Source organism: Oryzias melastigma, linkage group LG21, assembly GCF_002922805.2.
Source record: "Oryzias melastigma strain HK-1 linkage group LG21, ASM292280v2, whole genome shotgun sequence".
Classification (NCBI taxonomy): domain Eukaryota; kingdom Metazoa; phylum Chordata; class Actinopteri; order Beloniformes; family Adrianichthyidae; genus Oryzias; species Oryzias melastigma.
The window spans coordinates 17,025,358-17,041,188 of NC_050532.1; the positions used below are offsets into that span (position 1 = coordinate 17,025,358).

Below are 15,831 nucleotides of genomic sequence, written 5' to 3' on the forward strand. Positions count from 1 at the left end.
CCCGACAAGGACACTAGAAACGTCTTTCGTAAATACATGGGCGAGAATCCCGACAAGTATGACTACAGAAAGGCCCAGGTAAGAGCGATCCCACTTTCTAAGCGCACCGCATCACCCTCGGCATGACGGTTTACCTCTGTGAAACCGAAGGTCCCAGGCCCGCTGACGGCTGAGACGGAATCCAAAAAGGCAGAGAAGAAAAAAGCTCAGAAGGCTCAGAAGAAACAGCGAGAGAAAGAACAAAAGGAGGTGAGGAAAAAGCAGGAGCAGGAGGAGGAAGAAAAGAGGAAATTTGCATCGCTGACAGATCGTGAAAAGGTGAGTACAGTGTGTGTTGGATTGATTTCTGGTAAAAAGCATCATTGGGAGTGTAAATCCTTGGCTTTTGTTAATAGAGAGCTCTGGCAGCAGAGAGGAGGTTAGCAGAGCAAGCAGCTGCAGCAGGAGGAGGCATCTCTAACGTCAAGTGAGTTCAGTTTCATTCAAAATAACCATGATGCCTCTGGAAATGTTTTCTTTATTTGGGTCATCTTTGTTCCCATAAACAGAAGGTGCTGGTCGTGTGGCGAATCCTTGCTCGGAAAGGTCCCATTTCACTACCAAGAGTTTGCATTCTGCACTCCGCGCTGTCTGCAAGCCCATCGAAAAGCAAACGTTCCTCCAGGAAAGAGCTAGCACCAAAAGCTGTCTTCCCCGAGAAACCCTTTCAATAAGTCCATGGTGCTCAGACTGGTATTTTTACATTTTTAACTGTATAAAAAGAGGAAAAAAATAATATAATTATGTTGAAAAGGTAACTTGAAAGTGGCTGGACAGGAAAATAAATGAACATTTAATTAAATAAATGTGAAATTCATGAAAAAATAGTTAAGTGCACTAATAAGGTGCTCTTACAAAAAAGCTTATTCAGCAATAAAAATAAAAATCTTAATTTAAGAACTGGTGTTGTTTAACAAAAAATTTAAAAAAAACGTAAGAATTGTTTTGATTGAAAGTTTGTCATAATATGATGCTGTAGTATGAAAGGATTTTTTTCAAAAACAGGATTCTGGTTGTGTTTTGGAGCCTCCAAACATCGGTGCTCTCTGGTGAATCATCCTGTGGTCACAGAAGTTAGTGGGAGGTGTTCCCGTATGGTGCCCTTGTTTCCACATTTAGCCCAGCTTTTGCCAATTCTTCTACCAGATCTTGCACTGCTCTCCACCTTTCTGTTCCAAACATCTGGATGAAACAAATCCATGTTTCTGTAAACAAGTTCTTCGATGCAGAAACACATCAACTTTGTCAAGACTTTCCAACAGTGGTGCTGAGCTGAGGCCGGTCCATAAAGAGAACTTGCAGGTGTGCCGGGGCTCCTTCCAGCTCCAGCACGGTGATGTTGTTGGGCAGACTGCTCCTGAGCAGCGGCCCTGGAACGTACAGCGTCTGCTGGGGGCCTCTAGCTGACCAGTACCGTCCTAAATTCACACCATTAATCCAAACCTGACCCTAGGCAAAAAAAAGAAGAAAATTACAACTTGTTTTGATAACTCCATACTTTCTTGTAAATATTTGTGAAAATACCTTCGTCCATCCTTTAAGCTTGAGAAAGGAGTCCCAGGCCAGGCCGTTTGGTGGTAAGGTCCCATAATAGAAGGCTGGTCCAGCGTCAGTTTTCATCTGACTGGGCGTCTTCTGATGGACCGAATGAGGCCATCCTCTAACAATAGCTCCATCAATGTCCAAAGGGTAGATCTGCCAGTCGGTCAGAATGTCTTTTCCCAAGATCAAGTCACTCAGGAGGCCCTAAAGACACAGAGTTTACCTTTTTTTACATGGTGTGAATTCAAGCTTTACTTGAGTTTTATTTTAGTTTGTGTTGCCTTGCCTTGTGGTCATTGATCTTGCTGCCAAAGTTGACCCTTCCCATATTTTCAACTAGGATGTCCAACATGTCCTCCTGCTTTCCCGTGACATTCATCACCAGCGTCGTATCTCTCTCCAAAAGACCCTGAAAAGTCTATTTACATAGATTTAACATCAGTAACCGCTAATAAACAGGAGCATCATACAAAACAATGACTTGCATGGCTTCAACTAGTGATGATTGGGAAATCTGACCAACCAGACAACAAAAGGCACCCCCTTACCCCATTGACAGACACATAGGCACGGTCATGAACCCCATTCAGTGGAGATATAAGTGGCGTGGGCTCAGTGAGGTCCCTGGGCAGTGTGGTCCGATACAGCATGTATCCATAGTACTGAACACAATGGGAAAAAAACAGGTTGCAGACACAACAGTCTAGAAATTCCCCTCATTTCAGGAGGTTTTTTTTTTTCTCTGCGCGATGTTTTTCTGTTGTCCTCAGACACTCAGCGTACCTGTTTCATCTCTTCAAATGTCAGTGGATAATGTGACTTAACGGGCCCCAGAGGAGAGATTAAGTCCAACAAACTGCTGACATTTCCAACCTGTAAGCATACTCTTCTGTTATAAAAATACTAGAACATGAATGTTATGAGTAAGACTTAGAAATTACCTTTTTTAGGGTTACAAATCCATAGGCAAATTTGGGGGTTGCTGGTGGCATGGGCCCAGAAGGAACCTCTCCAAACTAATGAGAGGGGTTGATTAATGATTTATATGCTGATCAGGACATCGGTTGTCAGCGGGAAGCTGCCGTACCTGCGTGATGACATCTCTGATGGCCAACAGCTTCTCTGTGGGGTCTCCTGCTTCAGTCAGCGGGGCGTCGTAATCATAACTTGTGACGACCGAGCGGAACCTGGAGTCATGATCGGCACCTTTTACAAGAGTGGCAGAGAATTGACAGTCTGCTGCACTGCCGAACTTTAACTGTATTTAAGTCAAGTTAATATATAAAAATGATTAATCAGTAATGAAATGATCTTACCATTCCAGTAACCAAAGTTAGTTCCTCCTTCAAACATATACCTGAGATGCACACATGGACAGAAGTCTTAAAATGTTTCCTTCTGCTTATATGATTATTGGTAAATTGTATTATTTATTTTCAAATACACAATCCTATCATCTTTTTGAAAAAAGTTAATTTATGTTTAGATTTTTGACATGTCCGATAGGCCTAACTAATTAAAATGATAGTAAAAGGTTTAATCTACTGTCAGAGTGGTTTATAATTATTATCTTATTGCACTTACATGTATTGATTTTAAAATATTTTGGATTAATGTCATGTTTTTATTCACAAGTAAAATCATAAAAAGGATGAAGGAAGACGAGTCAATAATAGAAAATCTGTTTCTTGCATTTTTAATTAAAGTAAATCTGCTGCAGCTGGAGGATCTGATTAAACACAGGATGTGTTTTATTTTGAAAGGAACTTGAGTGTGTTATTATCAAAAGTGAAAGATTTGGATTTGAGATTATTTTAAAAAAAGCACAAAGTGTCCATTTCGTACAGAAATTGAGGTTCTCCAAAAGGGTTCAGATACTTTCTCTTGCAACTGTATGTTCTTAACTTCTTTGTGTTCGTATTTGACAGCTTATGTTGATAGATGCTTTCAAAACAATAGGAAGTTTGAATTCTATGGCACTAAAAGGAGCTAAAACATAAAAATCACGCTTTCTGTTGCAGCACTTTAAAATCCATGTCAAAACACCATCCCATCAAAGCAGACACCTTGTTATTTTATGTTCATAGTCATGAAAACTGACTTAAAGCTTTACTGAGCCATCTGCTGGGCTAGATTAATAATAAACAGCAGGTCATTTTAAAGCAGGTAAGCCTCTATGTGACTTTTCTTTAGAAATGGTCACCAAATTTGCACTAAGAAAGAATTTTGTGGAGACATACATGTTGACGTTGGCCCCCATAGTTAGCATTTCTCCAAGAACTTTGGTGACCTTCTGAGCATCAACCATGGCGTGCTGATCTCCCCAGTGATCCAACCAGCCCGTGTAAAACTCAGAGTTAACCTGCAGGAAATGCATAAATGTGATTTAAAAAGAGACAACCCTGCGTTTTAGATTAAAAAGGTTGCAGAATGACAAACCAAAGGTCCGTGAGGCTCAAAGCGTCTCTGCCGTTTGAAGGCTTCCGTCACTCTGGTGTCTAAAAAGAAAAAAATAAACGGTAAACCATCTTGTAAACAAGTTTTATTTTAAACAATGTCACAACACAAACCTGTTCCAAAATCTATGGTAGCATAAAGTCCTTCCAGAGTCCCACAAATCATTTCCTTGTCTGTGTTTCCATCAGTGGTAAACAGCACCACATCCTCGCCCAGGAAGGAGCGGAACAGAGTCCGCAGGTGACGCATGTAGTTGTAGTCACAAGCATAGTAGCTTCCATATTCGTTCTCAACCTGCAGTCAAGATGGTTTGTTAAAACTAAATATAGTACATCTTGATAAATAATCGATCTGGACTCTGTTCTCCACCTGGACTGTAATGATGTTGCCGCCATTGATATACAGCCATGGTTTCATTTTAGGGAGGAGTACAGCAAGCCAGGTGCTTACTGCCTGCATGTAATCTGGTTCAGAGGAAAACAAATGAATAGTATGGATAAAATATATATATATATATATATTGATTACCACACGTGCATTTGTACCTGTGTCTGCTGATCGAAGTCTGATGCTCGGCTTCTGAAGTAACCATGCCGGTAAACCGCCCTGCAGCAAAAAATGTTAACTAAAATGATTAAAACAAAAAATATATGAACAACAGGTGAAGACTTATGTAAAATTGTCGAGCTAATCTTCGCATTAACTGATTATAAATTTAGAGGTACATTGACGAAAGGGTCAGATGTGGAAAACTGATCATATCAGTACCACAAATATGTCCTAAAACTGCACTCATTTACAAACCCAGATGCAAACTTGGGATTTCTGCAATGATCAAAGTTGTCAGGAGCAACACAAACTAGTGGGAAACTTCGGACAAAGACACATTTTCTTTGTCTTGCTATGCAAATCCTTGGTCCAACAAGAATACTGTGTAGTTTGGAATTTCGGTGAGTATCTGAATAATCAGTATCTTAGCCAACACGTTGATCTAAAGATGGAAATATACTTAAAAAAAAGGATGTCCTTGTAGCTCCAGAACTCCAAGCTTTAGGAAAGTGGGATTTTTAAAATAAAACAGGTAAACTGGTTTCAAATGTTCACAAAATATGACAGAACGTTAGCAAAAATAAAGAACATGGGGAAAAAAAGAAAAAAAAACAGGAGAAAACTGCTTGTGGAGGTTAATAACTTAATAAAGCCAGTTAAACAAGAGTCTGCTGATGTACATTTCCTGTTGGATGATGTTAAGTTAGTGAATGTGACTTAATTTGGTTAAGAATCTTGGAAGGTTTACTGCCAATACACAAACAAATCAAGGAAAAAAAAGTGGAAGCAGCTCAAATTCACCAATTAGAATCTATAAATTCATTTTGTCTAAAATATATATTTCTGTTAGATGCAAATATTTAAAAAAAAACTTACTTTTAACCCTAAAGTTTAAATAATATATTTCAAAAAATGTTTCCCAAAAACAGCCAAGTTGCAATCGATGTTGCATAGCGACCAACCTCAAAACATTTAGAAAATTTTAGTGGTTGTTTTTTTTTTCTTCTATGATGGTTTGTTTGCTAAAGACCTGCTTACAATATCAGAATTATGCAAGTTGAAGAGGGGCATAAATGAGGTTTAGTTTCTCACCATCTCCCATTCTGCACAGATGTACGGTCCAGGTCGCAGGATCACCAAAAGGCCTGTCTGGTTCGCCAAATGTAAAAAATACTCCAGATCCCGGTCTCCGGTGAAGTCCTGGACCCCCTGAACTGCTTCATGGAAGTTCCAGGGGACATATCTGTGTAAATCCAGAGCAGATTTGATTAGAAACCCTTCATAAACAAGGATTTAGAGAACAATTGATCTTCATCTTACACTTGAATGGCATTGAGTCCAGACATGTACATCTTCATGAGGCGGTCTTTCCAGTAGTACTGTGGAATCCTGGAGTAGTGGATACTACCTGATATGTACTGAAAGGGCTTCCCGTCTTTCAGGAAGCAGTTATTCTTATAGTCAATGGAAAAAGTGTTTTTTGCAGAGACCTGCAACAAAATTAAAGTGAAACTCTTTCACAACAGCTGATTATTTGATGACTTTGTATTCTAAAACATGTATTTTAAAGGCAAAACTATAGTAAAACATTCAATAAATCAAAAACACATGATTGAACAAATAAAAATAAGTTTTAACTCTTACCATACTTCCACAAGCGAGGTTCACTGCTATGAGAAGAAAAACAGCAGCAGCCATGTCTGCTGCCACGATTATTGACAGAAATATAACGCCATACAAGAGATCTGTCTGTCAACTTGTCTTGATGTTTTTACTTCTGCTTGAGCGTTTACGGGGAAAGCAAAACTACTGAAGCCCACATCATGTGACTGGATTCAGTCAGCATGGTCCTAGAGCCCGTTAGATAACTCCCCCCTAAACCTAGGGAGGAGTCTGCTGCATCCAGAGGCCCTTTTACTTTGAAGAAAAATGATAGATTTGGATAAATTACGGGTTTGTAGTTTTTTTTAGTGTATTAAAACACATTTTTAATTAGGTTTTATTTTTTAAAGCAATATAGTGAATATTCTTTAAATATTATTATTTTTTTTTATCGGTCTCCCACATTTAATGTGACTCTATGTATGAAAATTATTTCTAACATATCCAATACATATGATTTGAGGTTTACATGTTTAAAAAAAAAAACTTACTGTGATTTATCTGTAAATATTTATGAATATAAATATAAGCACTTCAGTGAAGGTTACGGTTCAAAGGGAGATTTCTTTAAGTATGCATTAAAATGCATAAATAAAAATAAGGATTCTACATCAGTGTTCATATAGTAAAGGGATAAAGAGTAAATACCAAGTTTGATTAGCTTTCTTGCAGATTTAATATAAGCAGGATATGTTTTATTTTGAAAGGGACTTGTACGTGCAACCTGTATTCACTTTTGTTTTTAAGGAATGGCCACATAAACAAAGTGCATTTTTTTTAAACAGTGAAGAGGGACTTTGAGGCTCTCACTTGGTTTTGGTCAGTAAGAAATTTGACAAAACAGTTATTTTATTAGTTCAAGGTTTCAGACTCAAGCTAAAACTGAGTTGGGATCTTGTTTCTTTTTCAAATTCAATAATTGACATACATTCTACCTTTAGAAAACATGAAATATATTTACAGGTTTAGTGTGTGCTAAAATTTCGGGCTTCTTCATTCCAGCATAATGAATATATTACTGACTGGTACACAAGCTTTTCATTTGTAGAGATGTACAGATGTGAGAGAAGCCACCCTACTGTCATGCTGTGCATTATGTTAGAATGTGAGGTGGGAACAATTCCCATTGAGCTTGGCATAGGAAGATAACAAAGCTCCCAGTTCAGGAACAAGGTGCTTTATTCAGCTTTTGCACTGTGCCTCTGCGAGAGTCTGTCTAAGCATCTTTTCACGCTGCCTGCCTGAACGAGAGTTCCAATTTGACTAACTCGGACATGTGTGAAAACACAGAATATTTTGTGCTTGTTTGAAAAAAACCACTTAATTGTAAAATATTAATATTTAAGGTGCTGTATTAATTTAGAAGACTTGCAATTAGTTTGCATTTTTAAGAACACTAGATGGCGCCTTCATGCCCTCTTAACCCTGCCTTTTTCAGGTCTTCAAAATAAAATAACTGTTGGATTTAAATATTAGTTTTTTAAAAATTTTTAAGAGTTTTTAACCAAAATAATGTACTTATCCTATGAAAAAAATTTCATGACAGTAAAATTTTGTGGATTTGAAACTAAAATAAAAGTTTTAGAGTTGTTTAAGTCTTTTAATTTACAGATTTGTCTTTACACGACATGCTGTTGATGTATGCACTAACCAAGAACTGATAAATAGGGTTAAATGGCAGATGCTGAAAACATTCATTATCGTTTGACACAGAAACGCTAAAAATCAGTTAAATCATGTCTAGATCTCACTATACTTTATTGATAGCATTAAATGTAGAAACTTTCCCTTTTTCTGTTTCTTTCGAATCCATCTAGTGAGCAGAACATACTCGAACTCATTTCCTGCCTCTTTATTCACTAGTCTGTCTTTAAACAATTGAATTTGTAGACTCACGATGCGATCACAAGTGCAGATAGAACCAAGTCGAGTCATTAGGCTACTGTCAACTGCAGTTAATTGTTCAGGGAATGAGAATAGCAAAGGAACAAGCTGGCTTGTAATTTGGTTATGAGCATTATGGTGCCTGATGAGAGAGCTTGTCGAAGTCCCATCTTTGAACCCCTCGAGTCTTGTGGGAAATGGAACCACAAAAAGTTCTCAAGTCTAATGCACTGAGGGCAGCACCACTTACTGAAGCTCTGCAGCCAGAATGGAAGCAGAAAAATGAGCTATGTAATGGCACAAAGACGAGAGGCCCAGCTCATCATCTGATGAGATTATATTACATACATTAAAGTGCACATCACTTAAAAAGAAGCTTCGGACTCTATTAATGTGGTCCAGTTTGAAACGGCTACAGACTTTAGTTTATGAATAACTGGTCATTTTCTAATGCTTGGAAACAGGGAGGCACTCACCACAAGGCTGGGCGTCACCTTCAGTGAAGTCATCTCCCCGGGGTCTGTAATTAGATCGAAGCCTCCCTTCAGTGCGACCACCCCCCAGCATGAAGCCTCTTTGTTGTCTCTGGTGGAAGCAGGTGTACTCTCATATGCCCTGCCCCCCACGCACTTCCAGCTCCCCCAAATTCAGCTCAGTCCACATGGAACAAGGTGATGTCAAACCTGCGGCAGGAGCTTACCTCATTGGTTATAAAAGCAGATTGGCCCTTATGATGACAGAATTAAACAATCCTAAAATTACACCAGCCTGGTTTGCTACGGCCCCCATGGGCAGACCTGGCTCAAGTCTAGGGGGAAACCAGGAATGGGACCATAACAAAAACTGGACACCAGTGAGAAAAAGGTATGCAGTGTATTAAATAAGGGAGACAAAAAAAAAACATGGGCCAATTAAGGTACACTGTCCTCACCTGCCAGGTGACCAGGAAGACTGGATGGAAAAAGGTCCAGCAGAAGCAGCAGGACGTAACATACTTCTTGATCCTTCAAGACCCACTCCAACTATACATTTTTTCTATCATAAAATCCCTCCCAGTGGTCTGTCAATTATGATTATGCAGTTTAAAGCAAAAATCTGTGTTATCTTTAAGACACATTTTCTGCAGAGCAGAGGGAGCTCATTAGAAAATTGCTGATTTTAGCACCTACATTACAACGATTTGAACAAAGAAATACTCAGAAACACAATTTCAAGCTTAATTTTCTACATTATTTTTCTTTCATCATGGGAAAAATTCCACAAGAACATGTTAAAACACAATTTTCATTGGAGTAGGTCTTTAATATGTTTCGTAGAGTTCCTTCTATGCATGGATTCAGGTTTTAAGGACTGATTAAAGAGTGTGGAATATCAATGTTCTGCCTCCAGTCTACATTTTGATCGTTTCTGTACCACAACATTCAAATAGCTTTAATTTAGAGAATTGTCAGATCCCGTAATTCTGATGCATATCTACAAGTCACTTCACTTAAACCTCTGGTGCGTGGCTTCACTCTTGACCCATATTTCTGAAATTTACAAGTGAAAGTGTTAAAATTTTCTATTTACAAAATCATTGACAGACTTCAAGTCTTGATTTTATAGACTATGCAGAAAACCACATTACTATTATTACTGACGTTACTTAAAATGTCCATAAAATTGAACATCTATTTCAAGTTTTTGCACTTAAATTTGAACTGAATTAAGTTTCAGAACCATGTTAAAGATATCATTATTGCTGTTATTCCATACATACTTTCCATTTCATCAAAATATTTTTTTTCTTTTCTTATTGTTAAATAATATTCTGTAATCTTATATTTTTGATTTGTTGATCTTAATTTTTAACCATAATTACCCAAATATTTTTGCTCAGTGCTGCTATATTTAATTTTTTTATACTCAAACATTTTCCTTCTGTCAAAGGCAATGGATGTGTAAATGGATGTTTACCTGTTGCACACCTTTCTAAACCATTAGATCTTTGCACCCCCACATGAATGTGGTCACTGGTAATTACCCACCTCCATACATAAACTTCCTGTCTTTCTATTTCTAATTAACCCTATCCGTGCTGCTTACATGAGTTGCAGAGCATGCTTACCTACTGTCACTTCCTGCTTCTGCAGCAATCATTTTAATGTCTTCTGTTTAACTTGTGCCTGCTTCCTAGCAGGAATTACCACAATACTACTAAAAGAAGTTATCCTGTTTTATTTTATTTTCTGATTTACATTTTTTGTTGTAACATATCAAAATTCAAACTTGTACAATTGCAGCAACTGGTGCAGAACTTTTTCTTTGTGGAGCTGCATCTGCTCCTTTAAAATTAATGTACAGACGATTCAATAGGTAAAGGTTAAAACTACGGGATTCTTTTTTATCATCACTGAACTTTCGATGCAGTGAGGAATGTCTTTTTTTCTCTCTCTCTGGCTCTGACGGACCAGCGAGTCACTGTTAGGCTCCATGGTTAATACTCTGGAATTTGAGGGAGCGAAGGAAAATAAACAGGAAACAGGGATGTACCAATGACCAAAGAATCCTGGAATATTCACCCTATGACTGATACAACTCTCCCCCTCCTTGGCATTTAAATTCAACTACTTAAAAAAATAAAAATATGAATAGATAAGAATGCAGTGTCACTGTTGGAGAGTTGAAATGTGAAGCTTGACAAACAAACAGGAAGCCCACAGTGTTAGGGAGCATGGGAAACCAATGGGACAACAATTTCTGCTGTTTTTTTACGTACAGTAGACTGCTGGCCAAAGGTTTTAGAACTCTGAACACTTATTTTTTTTTCCAACAAGACAAAGAAGCTTGTCTTTACCAGGAAACACTCAGGTGACAAAGAGGTGGCTTGTGATAATCAGGACAGATGAGGGGAAAAAAAGCAACCAACAAGTGCCAAACATGTTGGGGAACGTCTGCAGTAGATTTGGGAAGAACTTCCCAACAAATGTTTTCTTTCTATTGTAGAAATAATGCTGCGACTGTGATCAACTGTTGATTTGTGTCAAATTTGATCTGTTAAAAGTTTAGAGTATGTTTAGGTCTATAAATTGATTCCAGGAGTTTCTGTTGTTACTCTACTTACGTATGTATGCTAACATTTCATTTCAGGGGGAAACAGAGCTGGGAGGTCCATCCCACCAGCTCCCCTTAACACCAGTAACTACCACTTATCCTGTCATCCTACAGCCTCAATGTTTTTGTTACTTTCAGATAAGATAACTTTGATAGTTTTCCTCAAATTACATCGGAATCTGGATTCCTAAATACATGTAGAATTTTGTATTAGATATTTTTGCAAAAACACAATGGATTAAAAAAAAAGTTGGATTCTAACCAGACTGTAAAAAGTTTGTCAAAATACAAGTTGAAGGATTTAAATATTTTCTTCTTTTGGAGAGGAAACAGTAGAAAAAGAAAGTTTGCATGGCAATTTACAGAAATGATTGCTAAGTTAAAAAAAAGAAAGAAAAGAATGAGTGGCATTTTTCATGCAATCCCGATCTTCACTTATTTAACTTATTGTCGTATTTAGTTCGCCTGTATTTGTGCCACAAAACTCCAATTTGATGTAAAAAGGCAAACAATAACTCCACTGTAGGCATGATTCTTTTAATGGAAGTGAATGTAGAAAACCTTTTCAAAGTCAATTTTTTCCTTACATATTTAGGACCTTTTGCCTCAAAGTCAAGGGTAAGGCTGTTCAGGAAAACAAAACATCTTCTTTTCTGTTTTTGATTTTCACAGGTTTTTAAATTGTTGCTTTGCAAAGTGTTTGCTTTTATATAAGAAAACAACCTAAAAATGAAAGTTTTATGTATGTTTTTATAGATAGTGATGCAAAAAGTCATAATATTAGCATTCTAGTTTTTAGAAAAATACAATTTTTGATTCTTGATTAATGTATATTTCTGTTTTTATATGAGGAAAACAGAAGAAAGCAATAGCAGATTTGAAAAATGATCACTCACAGAATATCTATATTTCTTAACAGCCATCCTTTTCCCATAACAGCACAGACATGTTGACATATATGCAAGTATTATTTTCCAGTCAGCTCTGTGAGTTTCCACATAATTCAATAGATCGACCATATTTACACCTTAATGTCAAGCTGCCAGACGCGGTGATGTGATAAAGATCGAAACCCTCCAACCCGATATGGTGTGATGTTCCATTTGAGGGAGTTTGTCCTTCTTTTTTCATCCCTTTTAACAGGATCAAATAAGATTCAATCAATTTTAACCTCCTTGACATTTGGCCATTTTGCATTGTTTCATGTGGGTCCAATTATTTAATCCACCGCCCCCCTCGTGCAGCATCCCCATCCCAAGAGATGAAACAAACAAAGACCTCGTCAATTTCATTAGTGAGATTCACCGATAAAAAACAGCACAAAATTAACTAATCCTTTAATGTGTCACATCATTTACAGAAAACAATTTAAGCTTGTGCTCTAAAATCTTTTTGAATTTTTTTTCAATTTTTTTGTCTGCTTTATTTTTGCCTCTACTTCTGTAGCACATTCAAACTCACTTTTTTATTTTTAAAGTCAATAATGTGTCACTTTTCCCTCTTTGTTGGTATTTAAAATGCTGTTAGACACGAATGCTGCTAACCCAAAGCCTAATAAACAGCTACAGTGATGACATAACTTCGTCTGGATCAATAGCAGCCCCTGTGCAAAGAGGACTTTTACATAACCAAACTGCCTCCAGTGAACAATAACATGTTGTGGTTGTGACTGCGGTTACAGGGAGAATCTTTAGTTCTGCCTCATCAGGGGAGGGCAGACATCACATGTGATTAGACCATCATTACATGTAAAGTAGACATATTGACCTTGACTACCATCCTCTAAAAACCATGTTGTAGTTGAAGGTCATCACAAACCTTATGGGCTGTTTTTAACCATCATTATTTAGTTAACTTATTAGGGCAAAAATGCATTTATATATGAAAACCATTTTTAGGAAACAATCTTTTTAATTCTTCCTGTGGTCAATTAATGTTAAATATGAACAAAAATTATATATTCCCTACCTTTCTTTTTAATAAAATTTAATTCAAATTGAGAGCTATAGTTTGGATTGATGATAAAAATGTAGGGTTATAAATATTCACCTAAGATAATTTTGTTTTGTTATATTTTTGCAAAAGTGCGTAAAACTGTGGGGATAGTAAAACCCTGGTAAACAAATAGCAAAAGGTATGCACGGGTAGAACACCTCTAACCATCACTCTACCAATTCACCTGAAGCAGACGGACTTTGTCCATTAGAGGAGGAAACATCAGGAGAACCTTTTCTCCAAGTCTCTTCCCAGAGCTACCTCTGGGGATGTTTCTGACCTCACGGATGTTTTGTTCTCAAACCCTTTGTTTTCTCAGGTAGGAAAAGCTGCATCTCTCTGCCCGCGGACTTCCCTCAGCTTCATTGTTAGCCCAAATATAATTTCTTACACGAATGTTTAGGTTTTGCTCCTCAGCAAGCCACCTTTGCTACTCTTAATCAGAGATGGCATTTTATGATTGAGGTCAAAGGGTTGGAAAAGTGCCTAAATCTTGCACTGACCCACAACCCTCATTAATTTAGTTCAATTTTATTGCAAAAGAGCATGTTTTCAACCTCTGTTTATTAAGTTTTAGTATTTTTACCAGAGCACTGCCAGACACAAATCCACATTTTCAGACAGTAGTCTGTTTTGTTTGCACTATTTAAACAGCAAGTAGCTTGTTTTCTGCAGGCAATCGAACAATTCTAAGAATTTTTCACTGCTGCCTTTCAGGACGTCAATGAGAGTTAAATTAGCAATTGGACTGCAAGAATTGTTCCAGTTTCTCTACAAGTCCCAAAAGGAAATCGCAAGAAAAAAGGGATTTAACTCTTCTTAGAAAAGCTGCTCCTGTTTTGTATTTTTCAGGAATAATGAAATATGGATTTATTGTTATTTTGGATTCATTTTATATACCCTGTTAATCCTGCTCAGAGTAGCTGGGGAATGAGGGATTGAAGGATAGAGTCCAGCTGTTAGCATGGGAGTGGCAGGATGTCATGCAGGACGAGTCAGTGGTTAGTCAGGCGGAGGATCCAACCAGGTAAACTGTCTATTCATAGCAATAGACAGTTGATATTTTTAGGAAATTGTACATTTTGTCTCAACTATTTTATGACTGACAGCAATAAGTTGGAGTTCTATGACTGAAAAAAACCCAAATCATTAACCTTCCAGTACCGTGCTTTACAGCAAACATGTTCAAACATACAAACATGGCTCTATATATACGAGGGTTTCTGCAACCTATAGGCTTCAGAGCCACATGTAGCTCCTTTATCCCTCTATTGTGGAAAAAAATGCAAAAAATTTAAATAAATAATTTTTTTTGGTTATTTAATTTATGTAATGTATGTACAACGTTTAATAAAAAAAAACTGAGTAAAAATGATGGTAAAAGGTTTAATTTGCTTAAACCACATATTCTAGTATTCTGCTGCACAACTAGGATCAAGTTGCTGTGCAGAGTTCTTAAGTATAATTGCATTTAAATGTACAGATTTTCTAAATATCTAAGCTACTGTTGTTCTGCTGATATTTGATAGTAAAAGGGAAGTTAAAATGACAGAAAATGTAATATTTGATTTTCCCACATTTTTCCCACACACAGGTCAGAAGCAAAAAAAAAAAATTGGTTACCCTTTAAAGATGTGTGAATGGATCATAATACCACTTTGGTTGCTTTTTGTGAGGAATTAACATTAAAATACGCTTACAAGCAAAATAAATAATTGATTTTGCATAATATAGGCCCTTTAAAATAATACTAAAAACTAAATAAATTAGAAATAAAATAGTAAAATATTAAAAATATTTAAAACATTCTGTCTTTAAGACACATGCACTATTGCTTATTGTTTAAAAGGTCAAATTAATCCGCACAATACACATTTCAAGGCCTGTTTCTCTATTTATGCTTAATATATTTACTTTTACATAAAGAAATGAAGGACAACAGGGTTGGAAGCGTTTTGAAAGCCCAGACGGTACAGCATGCTCGTCCTCTTCCTGCACTCTTTGTGGAGTTGAGACAAAGAGGGCGTGTACCGGTGGGCGTGGCCCCTGTCGTTGGCTCCTCCCCCGCACATAATGTGCCGGCTCCATTAAAATGAGCGGACAGCAGAGACAGTGCAGCGCCACAGCGGCGGCCGGCCCAGTCAGGACGCTCCTCACAAAACCGGCCGGGAAGCGGAGCCGCGGTAGATAAATTAAGTGTTTGAGGGAGCAACTTTGATTGTAGAGAACTTTATTATACCCGGATGGAAATAATTAGGACGTACAGCGCTCTCTCCTCCGTGGTACCCTGAGGTCAGACCCGAGCTCGTAGAGATGGATTCTTTCTTTGTGGAGGTAAGCTGGCTCACTATTTTAAACTTTTGACGCATTTTAGTCAGCTTTTATAAACATTAAGAGCCCTCCACGAGTCTGGCACCGGTATTGTCTTTGTTTTGTTCCTCCATTGTGGTTTGGACTTATCTAGTTTCAGCTCAAATCCTCTTTTTCTTAACTTTTTTCACTTAAAACACCCACTATTTATTCATCTATTTTTTATTTTTGTACCAAGTGGTTCTGATCTTTACTGTTTGAGTCTAACACATCCTCTGCAGGATGCAGCTGTGATGGGAC

General features: G+C 37.4%; 3 protein-coding genes across 4 annotated transcripts in view; 2 read left to right on the top strand and 1 right to left on the bottom strand.

The window, feature by feature from the left end:
• ankzf1 (ankyrin repeat and zinc finger peptidyl tRNA hydrolase 1) overlaps nt 1-746 on the top strand; it is a gene marked incomplete in the record, with an annotated part of 4,937 nt that extends 4,191 nt beyond the window's left edge. Inside the window, 4 exon segments of the mRNA XM_024286567.2 lie at nt 1-78; nt 151-318; nt 396-466; nt 549-746. Coding sequence (XP_024142335.1) covers nt 1-78; nt 151-318; nt 396-466; nt 549-675 — 444 coding nt within the window.
• On the bottom strand, nt 498-6,734 carry glb1l (galactosidase, beta 1-like). The gene is made up of 16 exons (XM_024286569.2): nt 6,232-6,734; nt 5,908-6,077; nt 5,680-5,830; nt 4,584-4,644; nt 4,408-4,502; nt 4,152-4,332; nt 4,021-4,079; nt 3,822-3,943; nt 2,898-2,938; nt 2,669-2,787; nt 2,523-2,597; nt 2,365-2,454; nt 2,130-2,243; nt 1,868-1,999; nt 1,564-1,785; nt 498-1,488 (listed from the first exon to the last, which is right to left on the bottom strand). Exons 1-16 carry the CDS (start codon nt 6,283-6,285, stop codon nt 1,285-1,287), a joined length of 1,890 nt encoding a protein of 629 aa, XP_024142337.1. The 5' UTR covers nt 6,286-6,734; the 3' UTR covers nt 498-1,284.
• Nucleotides 6,735-15,247: 8,513 nt separating this feature from the next.
• The window catches only part of myo10l3 (myosin X, like 3), a 59,737-nt gene continuing 59,153 nt past the window's right edge, over nt 15,248-15,831 (top strand). For both annotated transcript variants that reach the window (XM_024286667.2, XM_036209611.1), the window contains exon 1: nt 15,248-15,555. In XM_024286667.2, the coding sequence (XP_024142435.1) occupies nt 15,535-15,555 (21 nt within the window). In that variant the 5' untranslated portion in view covers nt 15,248-15,534. The remainder of the gene's footprint in view (nt 15,556-15,831) is intronic.